Below are 19,430 nucleotides of genomic sequence, written 5' to 3'. Positions count from 1 at the left end.
GGTCCCCCGTGTCCCCCCATCCATCCCCATGTCCCCCATGTCCCTGTCCCCCCATCTCTGCCAATGTGTCCCCGTGTCCCCCGTGTCCCTGTGTCCCCAATCCATCCCCATGTCCCCCATGTCCCTGTCCCCCCATCTCTGCCAATGTGTCCCCGTGTCCCCCGTGTCCCTGTGTCCCCAATCCATCCCCATGTCCCCCCATCCATCCCCATGTCCCTGTCCCCGCCCCGCCACCAATCTGTCCCCCGTGTCCCCGTCCCCCAGGTCCCCCCCCATCCATCCCCGTGTCCCTGTCCCCTGTGTCCCCCCCACGTCCCCTCCCGCTGCTGAACCAGCACAGGGGCAGGAAACACCTTTCGCCTGCTCCGGTGACACCGCGGCCTCCAAACCCCGGGGCCGGGGAAGGTCACGGGCGCGATAAGCGGTTCCTGCCGGGAGCCCAAGGCCGAGGGCGGCCCCGGCGCTGCCGCCGCGGGCGCAGGGGACAAACCCACCGGGGGTGGCGGCGGCACAGCCGCCGGGATGGGGACGAGCGTGGGGGACACCGTGGGACACCACAGCCATCGTGGTGTTTTGGTGACACTGAGGAACCTCTTCCCCAGCACGGTGGGGACACAGACACCAGGATGTGACATTTTGGTGACGGTGACAACCTCCCCGCTCGGCGCGGTTCCCAGCACATCACGGGGTTCGCTGCCGGGTGCAGAAGTGAAACTTTGTGGCCGCGAGAAGCTGCGCTGGATTTTTCCTCCCGCCGGGGCCGGGCTGGGGGCGACACGTCGGGGCTCGGTGTGACAACCCGAGGCTGTGTCACCCTCCGGACCTTTCGTCCGGCCGGGGCAGGAAAAGCAAACGCCGGGAAGCTGGGGGTGGAGGGTTGCCAAAGCAAACTCGTGGCGTCCTGGCTGTGTCGCCAGCGTGGGCAGAGACCGAGGGGCCCGTGGGGGACACGCATATGTGCGTTGTCCCCCCCCCAGCACACCCGCGGGGTTCCTGGGTGGCCCGGGGGTGACTGACAGTCCCCATGTCCCCACGGGGACAGTCCCCACCCCGAGCATCCCCCTGGCCCCCATTGACTTGGATCACATCGGGACGGGGACACGGCGGGGGGGACGGGGACATGGGTGGGGATGGGACCCCGTTGGGCGTGGGGACAGAATGGGGACACGAGCGGGGGACAGGGACACCGGGGGGGACAGGGTGGGGACGGGACCCCCTTGGGCAGGATGCGGTTTGGGGACAAGGACGGTGGCGAGGACACGGGTTGGGGACAAGACCCCCCAGGCCTGGGGACAGGGACCGAGGGGACACGCTGGCGTCCTTGGGCTCCTGTCACTGCCCCTTGTGTCCCCCCCCCCAGCCCCGTGGTTCCCATCAACCAAAAAATTTCCCTCGCGTCAAAAATCAAGCGAAAAACGAAAGAGGAAGACGCGCTTCGGGACGCGGTGCCGTCACCCGCTCCCCCCGGCCCGTGCGCTGGGGAGGGTGCGAGGTGCTGACACCCCCGCCCTGGGTTGGGGGTGTGGGGGGGGGACCCCCGGTCACCTCCTCAGCCGGTGGCACCGGGCGCCGACCCCGCGGCCGCCGGTACGGGGGGCGGGAGAGTCGCCCCATCCCGGGGCACTAAGGCAGCGGAATCACCGCATCCCGGGGCAGAAGGGCCGGGAGCTGCCCCGGCCTGGGGCGGGACCCCTCCGGGACCCCCCAGCCCCGGGGTCACCGCTGCCCGGGAAAACCCATCGCCGAAGTCCCCGCAGCACCGGAATTCCCCCGGGGCCGGGAGGGGCCGGGCTCATAAAGCGCCGCCCGGGGCGGAACCAAGCGACCCACGGACGGAAAGACAGACACGGACGGACGGACGGACAGACGGAGCGTGCGGTGCGCGCGGAGCTCCGAGCCGGTGATCCCGGGAGGCGGAACCGAGCGGGAGCGGGAGATCGAACCGAGCGGGAGCGGGAGATTGAACCGAACGGGACCGGGAGATCGAACCGAACGGGACCGGGAGGCGGAACCGACGGACTTGGGAGATCGAACCGACCGGTCGCGGGAGATCGAACTGACCGGTTGCGGGAGATCGAAGCGACGGGTCCCGGTGCTCCCGGGAGAGACTGAACCGACCGATCCCGGGCACTCTGAACGGATCCATCCCGGTGCTCCCGGGGGATCGAAGCGACGGGTCCCGGTGCTCCCGGGGACCCTGAACCAATCGATCCTGAGGAGCTGGAACCAACCGATCCCGGGGAGCCTGAACTGACCCTTCCCGGTGCCACCGGAGCCTTCCCGGTGCTCCCGGGGAGCCGGAACCGACCGATCCCGGGGAGCCTGAACCGACCCTTCCCGGTGCTCCCGACCCCCCCGGTGCCGGTCCCGGTGCCCCCCAACACCGCCCCATGGACCCCGCGGTGCTGCCGCTGCTCCTGTGTGCCCTGGGTGCCACCGCAGGTGAGGGGACACCGGGCTGGGGGTGGCACGGAGGGTGGGGCGGGATGGAGGGGGGACACTTGGGGACCCCCCCCGGGGCACGTCCCCAGCGCCGAGGAACGTGTCACCGTGTTGGCGGCGTGGCGGCGAGCGTGTCGCGGCGAGCACGAGCGTGTCGCGGCGAGCACGAGCGCGCCGTGACCCCGCCGCCACGAGCGGGTCACGGCGAGGGGGACACGCGTGTCCACGTTCACACCCCACGCCGCCGCGGTGCGGGGTACGGGGAGGCCGCCGGGGCGGCTGCGATGGGGGTCCCAGCCCCATGGCGTCCCCCTTTGCCCCCCATCTCGACGCCGCGTCCCTGGCGCGGGGCCTCCTTTGCCCCTTGCGAAACTCCTGGCCGGCGCTGGGAATTGGGTTGTTCCCGTTCTGGCGACGGTTGTTCCCGGAAAGGGCCAGACTCTTCCCTTCGCTGGAGGGAGGGAAGTCACGGCCCCGCTCCCGGGGAATCCCCAACTCGAAGGTGCTGCTGACTCACCCCGGGGGGGCTGGGGGGGCTTCCCGAGACCACCAGGGTCTCCAGGACTCTTGGGACCCTTGAGACCCCCAGGATCCCACAGACCCCCAGGACCCCCAGGACCCCTGAGACCGCCCAGACCCCTGGGATCCCCGAGACCCCCAGGAGCCCTGGAACCCCCAAGACCCTCAGGACCCCCAAAGACCCCCAGGAGCCCTGGAACCCCCAAGACTCTTGAGATCCCCAGGACCCCCAGGACCCCTGAGACCACCCAGACCCCCGGGATCCCCAGGACCCCCAGGACCCCTGAGACCCCCCAGACTCCCGGGATCCCCAGGACCCCCAGGACCCCTGAGACCCCCCAGACCCCCGGGATCCCCAGGACCCCCAGGACCCCTGAGACCACCCAGACCCCTGGGATCCCCAGGACCCCCAAGACCCTCAGGACCCCCAAAGACCCCCAGGAGCCCTGGAACCCCCAAGACTCTTGAGATCCCCAGGACCCCCAGGACCCCTGAGACCACCCAGACCCCCGGGATCCCCAGGACCCCCAGGACCCCTGAGACCCCCCAGACTCCCGGGATCCCCAGGACCCCCAGGACCCCTGAGACCCCCCAGACCCCCGGGATCCCCAGGACCCCCAGGACCCCTGAGACCACCCAGACCCCTGGGATCCCCAGGACCCCCAAGACCCTCAGGACCCCCAAAGACCCCCAGGAGCCCTGGAACCCCCAAGACTCTTGAGATCCCCAGGACCCCCAGGACCCCTGAGACCACCCAGACCCCCGGGATCCCCAGGACCCCCAGGACCCCTGAGACCCCCCAGACTCCCGGGATCCCCAGGACCCCCAGGACCCCTGAGACCACCCAGACCCCCGGGATCCCCAGGACCCCCAGGACCCCTGAGACCACCCAGACCCCTGGGATCCCCAGGACCCCCAAGACACTCAGGACCCCCAAAGACCCCCAGGACCCTTGAGACCCCCCAGACCCCCGGGATCCCCAGGACCCCCAGGACCCCTGAGACCCCCCAGACTCCCGGGATCCCCAGGACCCCCAGGACCCCTGAGACCACCCAGACCCCTGGGATCCCCAGGACCCCCAAGACACTCAGGACCCCCAAAGACCCCCAGGACCCCTGAGACCACCCAGACCCCCAGAACCCCCAAGACCCCCAGGACCCCCAAGACCATCAAGATCCCCAGGACCCCTGGAACCCCCAAGACTCTCGAGGTCCCCAGGACCCCCAGGACCCCTGAGACCCCCCAGACCCCTGAGACCCCCAAGGATCCCAAGACCCTTGGGACCCCCATGACCCCCCGTCCCCACTCCCAGTTCACCCCCAGGGTGCCGGGTGGGCTCGGTGCCGGGGGCTTTGCCGGGAAAGCGCCGGCGATGGGGACAGAGGGGACGCGGTGAGCACCGGCTGGGAGCAGCTGCCGCCGTCCCCAAGGGGCAGACGTGGCTCTCGGTGTCCCCCACGCCGCCGCCACCGGCTTTCTGGCTGAAGGTTCCCAGCTGGATGGGGGGGCTGGATCCTGCCCCCCCGGCACAGCCGCCACTTCCCGTGGCCGAAGGAGAAGTTGGGCGCCTCCGGGGCTTCTCCTGCCCCCGGCAGCTGGACGGCGTCCCCCCGCGGGGACGGGCACCGGCCCGGGGTCCCCTTGACTTCCCCCCGTATTGGGGATGGGGACGAGCTCGGGGTCCCCTTGACTTTTCACCCTATATTGGGGACAGGGACGCGCTCAGGGTCCCTTTGACCTGTCCCCCCAATACCAGGGATGGGGACGAGCTCAGGGGTCCCCTTGACTTTCCAACCCCCATATTGGGGATGGGGACGAGCTCAGGGGTCCCCTTGACCTGTCCCCCCAATGCTGGGGATGGGGCCGGGCCGGGGGGTCCCCTTCACTTCCCCCCCCCATTCTGGGGACAGGGACAAGTCTGGGGTCCCCTTGACCTGCCCCACACTGTACCAGGGATGGGGACGAGCTCAGGGGTCCCCTTGACCTGTCCCCCCAATACCAGGGATGGGGACGAGCTCAGGGGTCCCTTGACTTTTCCCCCCATACTGGGGACGAGCTCGGGGGTCCCCTTGACTTTTCCCCCCATATTGGGGATTGGGATGAGCTCGGGGTCCCCTCGACCTGTCCCCCCAATACCTGGGGGTCCCCTCGCCCGCCAACCCCCCGTTTCCCCGGCAGGGCGGGCGGGCGCCTCCTTCGAGCTGTCGGTGGAGCCGGCGGTGCCGGTGGTGGAACACGGCGGGTCGCTGCTGCTGACGCTGCGGACGACGTGCCGGGACCCCGACGGCTTCGGCAACGTGGAGACGTCGGCGCTGAAGCGGCAGGTGAATGCGACGATGGAGGAGACGCTGGTGGAGCTGCTCAACGTCACCGAGTGGAACTCCAGCGTCCTCTGCTACTACAGCTGCGGCGGCCAGAGGAAGGTGGTGACCACCAAACTCATCGTCTACCGTAAGGCACCGCGGCGACGGAGGGGGGTCCCCGCCCGCCCCGGCAAACCGGGGTTGCCCCCATCACGCCGCGTATTTCCCCAGGTGCGCCGGAGCCGGCGGTGCTGGAGCCGGTGCCGCCGCTGGCGGTCGGGGCCACCCACGAGCTGGCGTGCAGCGTGGCGGGCGCGGCGCCGCCGCGGTTGCTGACGGTGACGCTGCGGCGCGGCGGCGAGACGCTGCGCACCGAAAGCTTCGCGCGGGACGGGCGGGACGGACCGGCGGCCGTGCGGGTGACGCACCGGCTGACCGCGCGGCGCGGGGACCATGGCCAGAACGTCACCTGCCAGGCGCTGCTCGACCTGGCGCCCTACGGCCGCCCGCCGCTCGTCAGCACCTCCGACCCGCAGCAATTGTCGGTTTACGGTAAGGCAGCGCCGGCGCCTTCGCGGCCTCGACGCCACCGCGCCGGCGGCAACCGGCTCATGGCGTTTCCGCGCGGGGACAGAATTCCCGGAGGACCCCGCGCTGGAGCCGGACATCTACCTGGAGACCGGCGAGGCGGCCAACGCCAGCTGCGCCGTCACCGGCGTCTTCCCGGCGGCGCGGTTCGAGCTGGCGCTCGCCAACCGCTCCCTGCCGCTCGCCATCAGCCGCGACGGCCACCGCGCCACCGCCGAGGTGGCCCGCGGCCAACCGGGGACGTTCGCCCTGGTTTGCACCGTGACGGTGGGACCCGTGCGGCGGCGCAAGGAGGCGACGGTCCACGTCTACCGTGAGTAACGGCGGCGCGGGGGGGGGCCGGCTCCACGCCGCGGCCTCGCCGTCCCACCCCGGCGGCGTCGCCCGCAGGTTTCCCCTCGCCGCGGCTGGACGTCGGCGCCGCCAGCGCCCTGGCCGGCACGCCGCTGACGGGCCGCTGCGTTTTGCCGGCCGGCCACTCCGCCGAGCTCCGGCTGCGCGTCCGCGCCGGCCGCCGCGTCCTGGCCGAGTGGGGGGCGGCCCCGCTGGCCTTCGCCGTGACGCCGCGGGAGGACGACGACGGGCTGGAGCTGAGCTGCGACGCCAAACTCCCCGCGGGCGGCAAAGCCCCCAAGAGCAGCGCGCCCATCCGGCTCAACGTCACCGGTGCGCGTCCCGCGGTTCCCCGGCGGGGAGGATTCGCGGTGGGGAGGAATTAACTTCCGCGCCCGTTTTTTCCCGCAGCCGCGCCGCGGATGGACGACGAGGGCTGCCCCCCCCGGCAGAACTGGACGGAGGGGCAGGAGGGGACCCTGCGGTGCCGCGCGCGGGGGAACCCCCGCCCCGAGGTGGCGTGCGCCAAGGACGGGGAGCCCTTTCCCCCCGGCGTGCCGCGGCCGGTCACCCGCGCCCACGCCGGCACGTACCGCTGCCGCGCCGCCAACGCGCTGGGGGCGGCCAGCCGGGATGTCACCGTGGCGGTGAACTGTGAGTGGGGACTGGGCGGTCCTGGGGGTCCCAAGGGTCTTGGGGTCCTTGGGGGTTCTGAGGGTCTGGGGGGGTCTCAGGGGTCCTGGGGGTCCTGGGGACCTCGAGAGTCTTGGGGGTTCCAGGGGCCCTGGGGATCTTGAGGGTCTTGGGGGTCCTGGGGTCCTTGGGGGTTCCGGGGGTCTGGGTGGTCTCAGGGGTCCTGGGGGTCTTTGGGGGTCCTGAGTGTCTTGGGGGTCCTGGGGATCCCAGGGGTCTGGGTGGTCTTAGGGGTCCTGGGGGTCCTGGGGATCTCAAGAGTCTTGGGGGTTCCAGGGGTCCTGGGGGTCTCGGGGATCCCGGGGGGCTGGGTGGTCTCAGGGGTCCTGGGGGTCCTGAGGGTCTCAAGGGTCCTGGGGCTCTTGGGGATCTTGAGGGTCTTGGGGGTCCTGTGGTTCTTGGGGATCCCAGGGGTCTGGGTGGTCTTGGGGGTCCTGGGGGTCTTGGGGGTTCTGGGGTCTGGGTGGTCTCAGGGGTCCTGGGGGTCTCAGGGGTTTTGGGGGTCTGTGGGATCCTGGGGGTCTCAAGGGTCCCAAGAGTCCTGGAGACCCTGGCGGTCTCGGGGGTCTTGGGGAGGTCCCAGGCATCCCGGTGCTCCTGTGGGGTCCTGGAGGTTCTGGGGATCCTGAGGGTCTTGGGGGTCTGGGTGGTCCCGGGGGTCCTGGGGGATTTTGGGGTCTCTTGTGGGGGGTCCCATGGGTACCCCTGACCCCCTGCCCCTCTCTGCGGCAGCCCATGACCCCAACGTGCTGCCGTGGGTGCTGGTGGCGGTGGTGGGGGCCGCCCTGCTGGCCGCCGCCGCGGGGGGCTACGGCATCTACTACCGGCAGAAGAAGATCCGGCGGTACCGGCTGCGGCAGCGGCAGCGGCAGGAGATGGAGCGGCTGCGCTCGGAGGCGGCGGCCGCTCTCAACGGCTCGGCGCGGGACGCTCTGGAGTAACCGGGCACCGGCCACGGCGGGCGAGCGCCGCGGCACGGGCCGAGCGCCGCGGGCGCCGGCTCCCGTCTCTCGACGACATCGGGGACCGAACGGTGGCACGCGGTGGACGCCGCGGCCAGACGGCGGCGGCTCCCGTGGGGACGCGCCGGCACGTGGCTGCGACGCCGGCAGAGGAGGAGGCGCCGGGCTCCCCGCATCGCGGCGAAGCTCCTTTGTGTCCCTTGGGAGACATGAAGCCGGCGTCGGGGTGGCCGCGGTGACACCAGGGTTTGGGGGCTCGGTGGCCCGAGAGGAGCTGAATCCCGGGATTTCGGTGCCGGGGAGGGCGACGCAGCCGCCGCGGGGGCTGGAAGATGCTGTCGCGACACGTCGCTGCAATAAAAGGCGTCGGCGGCAGCTGCACCGCGGCCTGCCGGGGTTTTGGGTGGGGAGTCGCTGCGAGTGGGGCGAGGGGTCTGGGGGGTCCTGGGGGACCTGGGGTCCTGGGGGGTCTTGGGAGCACAGGGGGTTTGGGCTCTGATGGGCTTTGTTGGGGCCTGGGGTTTGGGGGGTCCTGGGGATTGGGGGGACCCTGGAGAGGGTCCTGGGGTTTTGGGGGGGTCCTGGGGATTGGGGGGACCCTGGAGAGGGTCCTGGGGTTTTGGGGGGGTCCTGGGGATTGGGGGGACCCTGGAGGGGGTCCTGGGGTTTGGGGGGGGTCCTGGGGATTGGGGGGACCGTGGAGGGGGTCCTGGGGTTTTGGGGGGGTCCTGGGGATTGGGGAGACCGTGGAGGGGGGCCTGGGATTTTGGGGGGTCCTGGGGATTGGGGGGACTGTGGAGGGGGTCCTGGGGTTTTGGGGGGGTCCTGGGGATTGGGGGGACCCTGGAGGGGGGCCTGGGGTTTTGGGGGGTCCTGGGGATTGGGGGGACCGTGGAGGGGGGATCTGGGGTTTGGGGGGGTCCTGGGGATTGGGGGCACCCTGGAGGGGGGCCTGGGGTTTGGGGGGTCCTGGGGATTGGGGGGACCCTGGAGGGGGTCCTGGGGTTTTGGGGGTCCTGGGGATTGGGGGACCCTGGAGGGGGTCCTGGGGTTTTGGGGGGGTCCTGGGGATTGGGGGGACCGTGAAAGGGGGCCTGGGGTTTGGGGGGGTCCTGGGGATTGGGGGGAGCGTGGAGGGGGGGCCTGGGATTTTGGGGGGTCCTGGGGATTGGGGGCACCCTGGAGGGGGGCCTGGGGTTTTGGGGGGGTCCTGGGGATTGGGGGGACCGTGGAGGGGGTCCTGGGGTTTTGGGGGGGTCCTGGGGATTGGGGGGACCGTGGAGGGGGGCCTGGGGTTTTGGGGGGGTCCTGGGGATTGGGGGGACCGTGGAGGGGGGCCTGGGGTTTTGGGGGGGTCCTGGGGATTGGGGGGAGCGTGGAGGGGGTCCTGGGGTTTTGGGGGGGTCCTGGGGATTGGGGGGACCGTGGAGGGGGTCCTGGGGTTTTGGGGGGGTCCTGGGGATTGGGGGGACCGTGGAGGGGGGCCTGGGGTTTGGGGGGGTCCTGGGGATTGGGGGACCCTGGAAGGGGTCCTGGGGTTTTGGGGGGGTCCTGGGGATTGGGGGGACCGTGGAGGGGGGATCTGGGGTTTGGGGGGTCCTGGGGATTGGGGGTTCCCCGGGGTTTTGGGGGGGGTGCCTGAGGTTTGGGGGGGTCCTGGGGGGACTCTGGGGTTTGGGGAGCCGGGTTTGGGGGGGGCTCCAGGGTTGGGGGGGGTCCCTGGGGTTCTGGGGGGGCTCTGGGGGCTGCGCGGAGGCCTTGGGGGGGGCGGGTTTTGGGGAGGCGTGGTCTCCAGGAAGGGGCGTGGTCTGCGGCAAGGGGGCGTGGTCTGCGGGAAGGGGGCGTGATCTGCGGCAAGGGGGCGTGGTCTGCGGCAAGGGGGCGTGATCTGCGGCAAGGGGGCGTGGTCTGCGGCAAGGGGGCGTGGTCTTCGGGAAGGGGCGAGGCGGGCAGCGAGGGGTGGGCGTGGCCGGCGGGGAGTGGGCGGGGCCGGGGCGGGAGCGGGTGAGTGGCGGGGAAAATCACATGGTGTCGCGAAGCGGGCGCTTCCGGGGCGCTGAAAAGCGCTTCCGGGGCGCCATGGGGCCCGGGGTGGCGGTGAGGGGTCGGGGCCGGGGCCGGGGCCGGTAACGGGGCGGTTGTCATGGTGACGGGGGGGTGGGGGCGGTTCTGGGGTCCCGGTCCCGGTGGGGTCCCCGTTCGGGGGTCCCGGTTTGGCGGGGGGTCCCGGTTTTGGGGATCCCGGTTTTGGGGATCCCGGGGGGTTCTCGGTCCCGGGGGGATCCAGGTTCTGGGGGGGGAGGGGGGGGTGTCTGGTTTGGGGGGGTCGCGGTTTTGGGGGGTTCCTGGGGTTGGTCCTGGGGGGGTCCCGGGGGGTCCCGGTTTTCGGCGGTTCCCGGTTTTGGGGAGTTCTCAGTTTTGGGGGGGCCCCCGGTGGGGGCTCCCGGGGGGTTCCTGGTTTTGGGGGTTCCTGGTTTTGGGGGTTCCTGGTTTTGGGGGGGTCGCGATTTGGGGGATTCCCGGGAAGGGGTTCCCGGGGGGGTCCTGGTTTTGGAGAGTTCCCAGTTTCGCGGGGGGTCCCGGTGGGGGCTCCCGGGGTGTTCCTGGTTTTGGGGGGGTCCCGGTTTTGGGGGGTTCTTGTGGGGGTTCCCAGTTTTGGGGAGGGCTCGATTTTGGGAGGTTCCCGGGGCGGGGCGGGGGGGTCCCGGTTTTTGGGGGGTCCCAGGGGGCTCCCTGACCCCCCCCGTCCCCCAGCGTGCCCTTTCCGCGCCTGGGGGGTCGCCGCCCCCGCCCTGCTCCGCAGCCTCCACCGCTCGGCCCCCGCCTGCGCGCCTCCCCCCCTCATCCCCATCGTGGTGGAGCAGACGGTGAGTGCGGGGGGGTCCCCACCCCCTGTGGGCCCTGTGGCCCCCCCGGTTCGGCGAGTGGTTTATCGGTTCGGCGGGTGGTTTATCGGTTTTTGGAGTGGTTCATCGGTCCGGGGGGTGGTTTATTGGTTCAGGAGGTGGGTTTATGGCTTCGGCAGGGGTCAGTTCTCACCGGGGGGGGTCCCACATCCCACACCCCCCTCCTCAACCCACCACCGTGACCCCCCAAACCTCCCCCTGACCCCCCCCGTTCTCCCCCCACAGGGCCGCGGCGAACGCGCCTACGACATCTACTCCCGGCTGCTCCGCGAGCGAATCGTCTGCGTCATGGGGCCGGTAGGCGCTCGGGGTGGGGGGGGACACCCCCAGATTTCAGTGCCCGCCCCCCCCCCACCCTCTGGGACCCCCCCCGATCACTGGGACCCCCCCAGATCGATGACAGCCTGGCCAGTTTGGTGATCGCGCAGCTGCTGTTCCTGCAGTCGGAGAGCAACTCCAAACCCATCCACATGTACATCAACAGCCCCGGTGAGATGGGGGGGTCACTGTCACCGCGGGGGGGTTCCCACACCCCCTCCTGACCCCCGCAAACTGCTTCCCCCACCCCCTTATGCCCCCTCTCCATCCCCCCACTTCTTTTCCCAAGGGGGTGGTTTATCGGTTCGGGGGGTGGTTTATCAGTTGGATGGTTTATGGGTTCGGGGGGTGGTTTATCGGTTCAGTGGGGGGTTTATCAGTTGGGTGGTTTATCGGTTTGGGGGGTGGGTTTATGGGTTCAGGGGGTGGTTTATCAGTTGGGTGGTTTATGGGTTCGGGGGGTGGTTTATCAGTTCGGGGGGTGGGTTTATCGGTTTCATGGGGGGTTTATCGCTCTGGCGGGGGGGTCAATCCTCACCAGGGGGGTCTGTCCGCGCAGGGGGGGCGGTGACGTCGGGCCTGGCCATCTACGACACGATGCAGTACGTGCTGAACCCCGTGTGCACGTGGTGCGTGGGGCAGGCGGCCAGCATGGCCTCCCTGCTGCTGGCGGCCGGAGCCCCCGGCCAGCGCCACGCGCTGCCCAACGCCCGCCTCATGGTGCACCAGCCCTCGGGGGGGGCGCGGGTAACGTGGGGGGGGCCCCCGACACCCCACGGGGGGAGGGGGGCAGCCATGGGGGAGGGAGGCACCCATGGTGGTTTATTGGTTCAGGGGGGTGGTTTATTGGTTCGGGGGGGTGGTTTATCAGTTGAGGGGGTGGTTCGGGGAGGTGGTTTATTGGTTTGGGGGGTGGTTTATCGGTTCGGGTGGTGGTTTATCAGTTCGGAGGATGGTTTATCAGTTGGGGGGGTGGTTTATCGGTTCGGGTGGTGGTTTATCGGTTCGGAGGATGGTTTATCAGTTGGGGGGTGGTTTATCGGTTCAGGTGGTGGTTTATCAGTTAGAGGGGTGGTTTGGGGGTTGGTTTGTCGGTTTGGGGGGTGATTGGAGGGTGGGGAGTTTGGGTATGGGGGGCTTGGGGGACACCTATGGGGGGAAGGGGAGGCCCCCCGATATTGTCCCTTGTCCCCCCATATTGTCCCTTGTCCCCCCGCATTGTCCTTTTCCCCCTGAAGAGAAGCTGCATAATTGACTCCACTATTAAGTTTATTTCTTCGTTTCACCCCCCCGAAATGTCCCTTGTCCCCCCAGGGCCAGGCCACCGACATTGCCATCCAGGCTGAGGAAATCCTGCAGCTCAAGCGCCAGATCAACGGGCTCTACGCCAAACACACGGGGCAGCCCCTGCCCGTCATCGGTCAGTGACCCCCCCAGACCCCCCCAGGTCCCCCTGAACCCCCCAAACCCCCCCGATCCTCTGGAGTCGCCCATTGAATGGTATCACTATCTCATCTCTTGAGCCCCGTAACCCCCCCAGCAGCCCCATAACCCCCCCAGGATCCCGCTGTGACCCCCCATGATCCCCCCAGACCCCCTTGAACCCCCCCAGACCCCCCCGACCCTCTGGAGTCGCCCATTGAATGGTGTCACTGTCTCATCTTTTGAGCTGCATAAACCCCCCAGGAGCCCCATAGCCCCCCCAGGACCCTCCCAGGAACCCCATAACCCCCCCAGGACCCTCCCAGACCCCCATGACCCCCCCCAGATCCCCCTGAACCCCCCCAGACCCCCCCCGACCCTCTGGAGTCGCCCATTGAATGATATCACTATCTCATCTCTCAAGCTCCATAAACCGCCCCCAGGAGCCCCATAACCCCCCCAGGACCCCTCTGTGACCCCCCCAGACCCTCCTGACCCCCCCGTCTCCCCCCTCAGAGGCGGCCATGGAGCGGGATCGCTACCTCAGCCCCGTGGAGGCGCAGGAATTCGGGCTCCTGGACCGGGTGCTGGTCCATCCGCCCCCCCGGGGGGAGGACGAACCCCGACTGGTGCACAAGGAGCCCCCCCAAACCCCCCCGGCCCCCCCCACGGCCCCCCGGGGCCATGAGAATCCCCCTGGGGGGGTTGGGGTCCCCCGAAGAGTTGGAATTAAAGGGCTGCGAACCCCAAGGCTGTGATGGGGCTGGGGGGTGGGATTTGGGGGTTGGGGTCAGGGAGGGTTTGGGGGGGCCCTGGGGGGATTTGGGGGGCACGGGGGGGTCTGGGAGGGATTTGGGGGACAGGGGGAGAATTGGGGGGCTGGGTGGAGGGATTTGGGGGGGGATTTGGGGGGTCTGAGGGGGACTTGTGGGGGGCGGGGGATCCGACAGAGGGATTTGGGGGGGCACAGGGGGGTCTGGGAGGGATTGGGGGGCTTGGTGGAGGGATTTGGGGGGGTTCAGAGGGGATTTGGGGGGTCCTACAGGGGGATTTAGGGGGTTCCAAGGGGATGGGGGGGGCGGGGGATCCGACAGAGGGATTTGGGGGGCACAGGGGGGTCTGGGAGGGATTTGAGGGGCAGGGCGAGAATTGGGGGGCTGGGTGGGGGATTTGAGGGGGGTTCTGGGGGTATTTGGGGGGCACGGGGGGGTCAGGGAGGACTGTGCAGCATTCCCCGCTGCCCCCCCCAACTCCGCCGGCGTCCCACAAGCCCCCGCGTCGCGCCGTCCTTCCCGTGATGCCCCGCGGCACGCCCCGACCTCCTTCCCGTGATGCCCCGCGGCACGCCCCGACCTCCTTCCCGTGATGCCCCGCGCCGCCGCCCAGTCTTTCCTCCCGAGTCCTCCCGGGCGCCAGAGGGCGCCGCGCTCCCGGCATGCACCGCGCGGGCGGCCTGTGGCGGCGCCGGGCGGCAAGCGGGGCCTGGACCGGGCCCGGGGGGAAACCCGGGGCCTGGGCGGGAACCGGGGGTGGAACCGGGGATGGAACGGGGGTCGGGGGTGACCCCGGGGGGGCGGGCGGGCTGGGCCCGGAGGCCCGAGCGGAGCCGGGGCTGGTCCGCGCGTCCAGCCCGGCGGTGGAGCGGCGGCTGCGGGGCCTGGCGCTGGTGCGCGGCGGCTTCGTGAGCGCGGCGGAGGCGGCGGAGCTGCTGGCGGAGCTGGAGCCGCTGCTGGGCCGGCGGCCCTACCAGTTCGATCACTGGGACGGGGTGAGCAACGGGGGCGGGTCACCGGGGGGTCACCCGGGGTCAGTGACCTCTGACCCGGCCGTGACCCCCCCCCCCCCCCGCAGGCGATCAGCGGGTACCGCGAGACGGAGCGCGCGCTGCGGGGCGGGGCGGGGCGCGCGCTGCTCCGGCGCGTGGCCGCCGCGTTTCCCGCCGCCCGGCCGCCCCGCCCCCTGGTGCACGTGCTGGACCTGCACGCGCGGGGTCACGTGCGGCCCCACGTGGACAGCGTGAAGGTGGGGGAGGGGCGGGGTCATCTGGGGGTCGGGGTGGGGGGGGGGAGGGGGATATGGGGGGAGTTTGGGGGAATCTGGGGGGATTTGGGGGTCCCTGGGGGGAACTTGGGGGGAATTTCGGGGTTCTGGGGGAAGTTTTGGGGATTCTGGGGAGGGGATTTGGGGGTCCCTGGGTTGAATTTGGGGGTTTTGGGGGGGAGTTTGGGGAAATCTGGGGGGATTTGGGGGGTCTCTGGGTTGAATTTGGGGGAGTTTGGGGAAATCTGGGGGGATTTGGGGTCCCCTGGGGGGATTTGGGGGTCACTGGGGGGGTGTTTGGGGTCCCCTGGGTGGTTTTGGGGGTTCCTGGGGGGGGGGGTCCCTGGGGGGATTTGGGGTCCCTGGAGTGTTTGGGTTCCCAGGGGGGGTTTGGGCTCCCCAGGGGGGATTTGAGGTCCCTGGGTGGTTTTGGGGTCCCTGGGTGGTTTTGGGGTCCCCCCCGGGGGGGGCTCTGACCCGCATCCCCCCAGTTTTGCGGGTGCACCCTGGCCGGGGTGTCCCTGCTGTCCCCCAGCGTCCTGCGCCTGCGCGGGGCGGCCGGGACGTGGCTGGAGCTGCTGCTGGAACCCGGCTCCGTGTACGTGCTGCGGTGAGCGGGGGGGCCGGGGGGCTTTGGGGGACCCCCCGGGACCCCCCCCCAAAAAAACCTGACCGCCCCCCCGCCCCGGTTCCCCCAGAGGTGCCGCCCGGTTCGAGTTCACCCACGAGATCCTGCGCGACCAAGACTCGTTTTTCGGGGGGACCCGGGTGCCCCCGGGGGAGACGGGTGGCCCTGATTTACCGCAACGCGCCCCCCGGTGAGCGACCCCTCCCCGGACCCCGAACCCCCCCCAGGACCCCAAAACCCCCCGGGATCCCCAAAACACCCCCCAGACCCCCAAAACCCCCTGGAGACCCACCTGGGAGCCCGAAAACCTTCAGGGACCCCAAACCCCCCCCCGGGGACCCCCAAACCCCCTGGGAACCCAAAGCACCCCAGTAACCCCCCTGGGAACCCAAAAACCTTCAGGGACCCAAACCCCCCTTGGGAGCCCCAAAACCCCCTGGGAACCCCAAATCCCCCAGGGATGGAGCCCCCCCCCCCGCCCAGGACCCCAAAACCCCCAAACACCCCCCAGGGAACCCCAATTCCTCCCAGGAACCTCCCGAACCCCCAAATTCCCTCCCTGGGGAACCCAAACTGCCCCCCCCGGAGACCCCCAGAACCCCCCTGGGAACCTCCAACTGCCCCCGGGACCCCCAAGACCCCCCCCAGGGATCCCCAACCCCCCCCCGAACCCCCAAATTCCCCCCCGGGGACCCCGACCTGCCCCCAAGGACCCCCCCAGGGATCCCTAAACCCCCCCCGACCCCCATTTCTCCCCCCACAGCCACCGCTCCAGACTGTCCCAGCGACTCCTTTATTGAAGATCAACTCAATCCCCCCCAAATAAACCCCAAATAAACAGTGTTCCCCCCCACCCCGCAGCGCTCCGGCCTTGGTCCTTTGTGCGGGGGGGGGTCTCTTCTTTCCGGGGGGGTCCTTTTTCGGGGCAGGGGGGTCTCACCCCACGCACCGACACGCGGCGGCCGAGAGTCCCCGGAGCCGCTGCCACCGCTGCCCCTCGTCCAGGAACGTCACGTCCTCGTAGCGACTCGGGCGACAACACGACCCCCCCGGGGACCCCCCCGGGGCCCCCCCGAGCGCCAACAGGTGCTGCAGAGCCAGCCCGTGGTTGCTGGGGGGTTCGGGGGGCAGCCCCCCCCCGCAATAACGGAATAAAACGGTCTCCGGGGAGCGATACCCCAACCCCAAATCGCGCACCGGGACCGGGCGGCTGCGTAAAGAGCAGCGGCCCCCCCCCAAGTTGGGGGGCGAGGGGGGGTTTTGGCGCGGGGGGGGCACCGGGGGGGTCCCCACGGTGTCCCCAAATTGGGGGGGGCGGCGGCGGCGCTGAGGAGGAGGAGGAGCGGGGGGAGGAAGGTTTTCGGTGGCGCCATCGCGAGCTGGGGGTGCGAGAAATGGCAGCGACGCGGCTTTTATGGGGTGGGGGGGGGGTGGGGAACGGGACACAATTAAACCCACCCCCCCCACCCCCGGCTAAAATTAACCCCCCCTTGACTGAAATAAACCCATGGTGGGGGTGAGGGGGGTCTAAGTGGGGTTGGGGGGGTTAAATGAGGTTAAATGGAGTTTGGGGGGGGGGTGTAATGGGATTTATAATGGGGTTTGTTAATGGGTTGGGGGGGGTTTTATGGGGTGGGGGGACTTTGCGCCCCCCCCCCCAGCACTGAAGGGGTTAGTGGTAAATTGGGGGGGGCACATGGGGGGGGCGGTGGTGCCAGCGCAGCCGTGGGGGGCAGGTGGGGAATGTGGAAAAAAGGGCTAAAAATAGGCAAAAAAATGCAGCTTCTGGCCCAAAATGGGGGGGTGGGGGGGAATGTGCCCCTTCCCCCCTCAAATAAAATATTGGGGGGGGGCGGGGGCGGAATAAATGGGGGGAGGGGGCAACAAGGTCTGTAGAATTGGGGGGGGGGGTCTAGGATTTTGGGGTCCTATTTTTTTAAAGGAAAAAGCGCATTTTATCAGCAATGACTTTGCACTTGGAGGTCGAGATGTGTTGAGGGGGGGTCTGAAGGATTTGGGGGGGGGTCCCTGTGATTTGGGGGTGTCAGAGGGATTTTGGGGGGGCCCACAGAATTGCGGGGGGGGGGGGGTGGTCTCTAGAATTTTGGGGCCCCATTTTTTAAGGAAAAAAGCGCATTTTATCAGCAATGCCTTTGCACTTGGAGTTCGAGACGCGTCGAGGGATTTGAGGGGCGTCTGAAGGATTGGGGGGGGGTCCCTATAAAATTTTGGGGGGGCGTCCCTAGAGAACTGGGCGGGGGTCTCTAGAGAAGGGGGGGCCCTACTCTTTGAGGAAAAAGTGCATTTTGTCGCCGATGACCTTGCGCTCGGGGTTGAGGCGCTTGAGGATCTGGGCCAGCACGTTGACGGTGGCGTCGCTGCTCAGCCCCGTGCGCTTGGTCTGGAACTTCTTCAGCAGGTCCTTGGTGGTCATGGGTTTGCGGCCCAAATAGCGCCGAACCGCCTCCTCCGTCAGCTGCACCTCGCTGCGGGGGCCGGGGGGGTCAGCGGGGCTGGGCTGGGCCCCCCCCAGATTCAAGGAGCCCCCCCCCGGTGTTTCGGGGAAGCCCCGAACTCACCCGCTGCTGGGGGTGGATTTGCCCGAGGGCGGCGCTGGGTCCGCGCGGGGGCGCTTGGCGGGGGCGCGTCCGGGGGGGCGCGGCGGCCTGGGGGGGTGCACGTCATCACAGTCACTAACGGGACTCGTTAATAGCAACAACAACAATAACAACAGTGTTAAATGGGCGGAAATAATAGTGGCGGGAATGATAACGGGGGGAGAAAATAACGGGGGAAATAATTAATGATGGGGGGAAATAATTAATGATGGGGGGAAATAATAATGGGGGGAATAATAATGGGGGGATAATGATGGGGGAAATAATAACGGGGGAATAATAATGGGGGAAATAATAACGGGGATACATAATTAATAATGGGGGCATAATAATGGGGGAAATAATAAAGAGGATACGTAATTAATAATGGGGTAAATAATTGATAATGGGGTAAATAATAATGGGATAAATAATTAGTAATGGGGGGAAATAATAATGGGGGTAAATAATAATGGGGGAAATAATAACGGGGATACATAATTAATAATGGGGCATAATAATGGGGGAAATAATAATGGGGGAAATAATAAAGGGGATACATAATTAATAATGGGGTAAATAATTAATAATGGAGTAAATAATTAATAATGGGGTAAATAATAATGGGATAAATAGTTAATAATGGGGTAAATAATAATGGGGAAATAATAATGGGGAGAAATAATAATGGGTAAACAATTAATAATGGAGGTAAATAATAATGAGGGAGAAATAATAATGGGGTAGATAATAAGGGGAAAATAATAATGAGGTAAATAATAACGGGGTAAATAATTCATAACGGGGTAAATAATAATGGGGATAAATAATAATGGGGATAAATAATTAGTAATGGGGTAGATAATAAGGGGTAAATAATAATGGGGTAAATAATAACGGGGTAAATAATGAATAATGGGGGTAAATAATGAATAATGGGGGTAAGTAATAATGGGGTAAATAATAATGGGGTAAATAATAACGGGGTAAATAATTAATAATGGGGTAAATAATTAATAATGGGGATAAATAATAATGGTATAAAGGTAAATAATTAAGAATGGGGTAAATAATAATGGGGTAATAATTAAAATGGGGTAAATAACAATGGGTTAATTAAAAAAAGGGGGCTCAGGGAAGTCTCGGGGCAGAACACCGGGGTGCGAGCAATAACGGGGGGTCAGCAGACAAGCGGCCCCCACCTTGCTCCAGCTTGCAGGCGGCGGCGCGCAGGGTGCTGCTGGTGCTGCTGCTGCCGGGCCCCCCCGGCTCCGGGGGGGTCCCCGGGCGGCTGCCCCCCGCGAGCTGCTGGCGGAGCCGCGGCGTTTCGGGGGGTCTTCTTCTTCTGGGGGGGGCACGGGGGGTCAGGGGACCCCAAAACCCCCCCTGGAATTTTGGGGACACCCCCCCAGGGATTTGTGGGGACCCCCTGAGGATTTTGGGACCCCCTGGATTTTTTGGGACCCCCCCCCGTCACTACAATGAAGGGGGTTGGGGGGGGTCAAGGACCCCAAAACCCCCCTGGAATTTTGGGGACCCTCCCCAGGATTTTTGGGGACCCCCTGGGGTTCTTTTTGGGGACCCCCCTCATTGCAATAAAGGGGGTCGTGAGGGGAGGGTGGGGGGGATTTTGGGGATCCCCCCCCGGGATTTGGGGACCCCTGGATTTTTTGGGACCC

The 19,430-nt window shown here is 67.7% G+C and overlaps 5 protein-coding genes across 6 annotated transcripts in view; 3 read left to right on the top strand and 2 right to left on the bottom strand.

Moving 5' to 3' along the window:
- Positions 1 to 1,644: 1,644 nt before the first annotated feature.
- Positions 1,645 to 8,199, top strand: ICAM1 (intercellular adhesion molecule 1). Its single transcript, XM_065654969.1, has 7 exons — positions 1,645 to 2,442; positions 5,140 to 5,412; positions 5,496 to 5,816; positions 5,899 to 6,165; positions 6,243 to 6,518; positions 6,597 to 6,839; positions 7,611 to 8,199. The coding sequence occupies exons 1-7, from the start codon at positions 2,391 to 2,393 to the stop codon at positions 7,817 to 7,819; spliced, it is 1,641 nt and encodes a 546-aa protein (XP_065511041.1). The 5' UTR covers positions 1,645 to 2,390; the 3' UTR covers positions 7,820 to 8,199.
- On the top strand, positions 8,173 to 13,244 carry CLPP (caseinolytic mitochondrial matrix peptidase proteolytic subunit). The gene is made up of 8 exons (XM_065654903.1): positions 8,173 to 8,243; positions 9,739 to 9,966; positions 10,494 to 10,707; positions 10,972 to 11,043; positions 11,139 to 11,235; positions 11,624 to 11,811; positions 12,379 to 12,484; positions 13,003 to 13,244. Exons 1-8 carry the CDS (start codon positions 8,173 to 8,175, stop codon positions 13,242 to 13,244), a joined length of 1,218 nt encoding a protein of 405 aa, XP_065510975.1.
- Positions 13,245 to 13,817: 573 nt separating this feature from the next.
- ALKBH7 (alkB homolog 7) lies at positions 13,818 to 16,008 on the top strand. The gene is given in 7 exon segments (XM_065654902.1): positions 13,818 to 14,021; positions 14,024 to 14,254; positions 14,338 to 14,508; positions 15,018 to 15,136; positions 15,225 to 15,297; positions 15,299 to 15,344; positions 15,918 to 16,008. Coding segments are annotated over 7 exon segments (918 nt in total). The 3' UTR covers positions 15,992 to 16,008.
- An 82-nt stretch (positions 16,009 to 16,090) lies between these two features.
- PSPN (persephin) lies at positions 16,091 to 16,527 on the bottom strand. The gene is made up of 2 exons (XM_065654901.1): positions 16,448 to 16,527; positions 16,091 to 16,364 (listed from the first exon to the last, which is right to left on the bottom strand). The coding sequence occupies exons 1-2, from the start codon at positions 16,525 to 16,527 to the stop codon at positions 16,091 to 16,093; spliced, it is 354 nt and encodes a 117-aa protein (XP_065510973.1).
- A 23-nt stretch (positions 16,528 to 16,550) lies between these two features.
- Positions 16,551 to 19,430, bottom strand: part of GTF2F1 (general transcription factor IIF subunit 1) — an 8,171-nt gene continuing 5,291 nt past the window's right edge. Inside the window, exons 12-14 of one of the 2 annotated variants that reach the window (XM_065654972.1) lie at positions 18,954 to 19,096; positions 17,734 to 17,820; positions 16,551 to 17,640 (exon numbers count right to left, since the gene is read on the bottom strand). In XM_065654972.1, the coding sequence (XP_065511044.1) occupies positions 17,436 to 17,640; positions 17,734 to 17,820; positions 18,954 to 19,096 (435 nt within the window). In that variant the 3' untranslated portion in view covers positions 16,551 to 17,435. The remainder of the gene's footprint in view (positions 17,641 to 17,733; positions 17,821 to 18,953; positions 19,097 to 19,430) is intronic. The other variant, XM_065654970.1, reaches the window with a different exon arrangement.

The sequence above is a fragment of the Caloenas nicobarica genome, chromosome 36 (assembly GCF_036013445.1).
Source record: "Caloenas nicobarica isolate bCalNic1 chromosome 36, bCalNic1.hap1, whole genome shotgun sequence".
Taxonomy (NCBI): Eukaryota; Metazoa; Chordata; class Aves; order Columbiformes; family Columbidae; genus Caloenas; species Caloenas nicobarica.
This window is presented reverse-complemented; position numbering and strand designations above follow the sequence as displayed.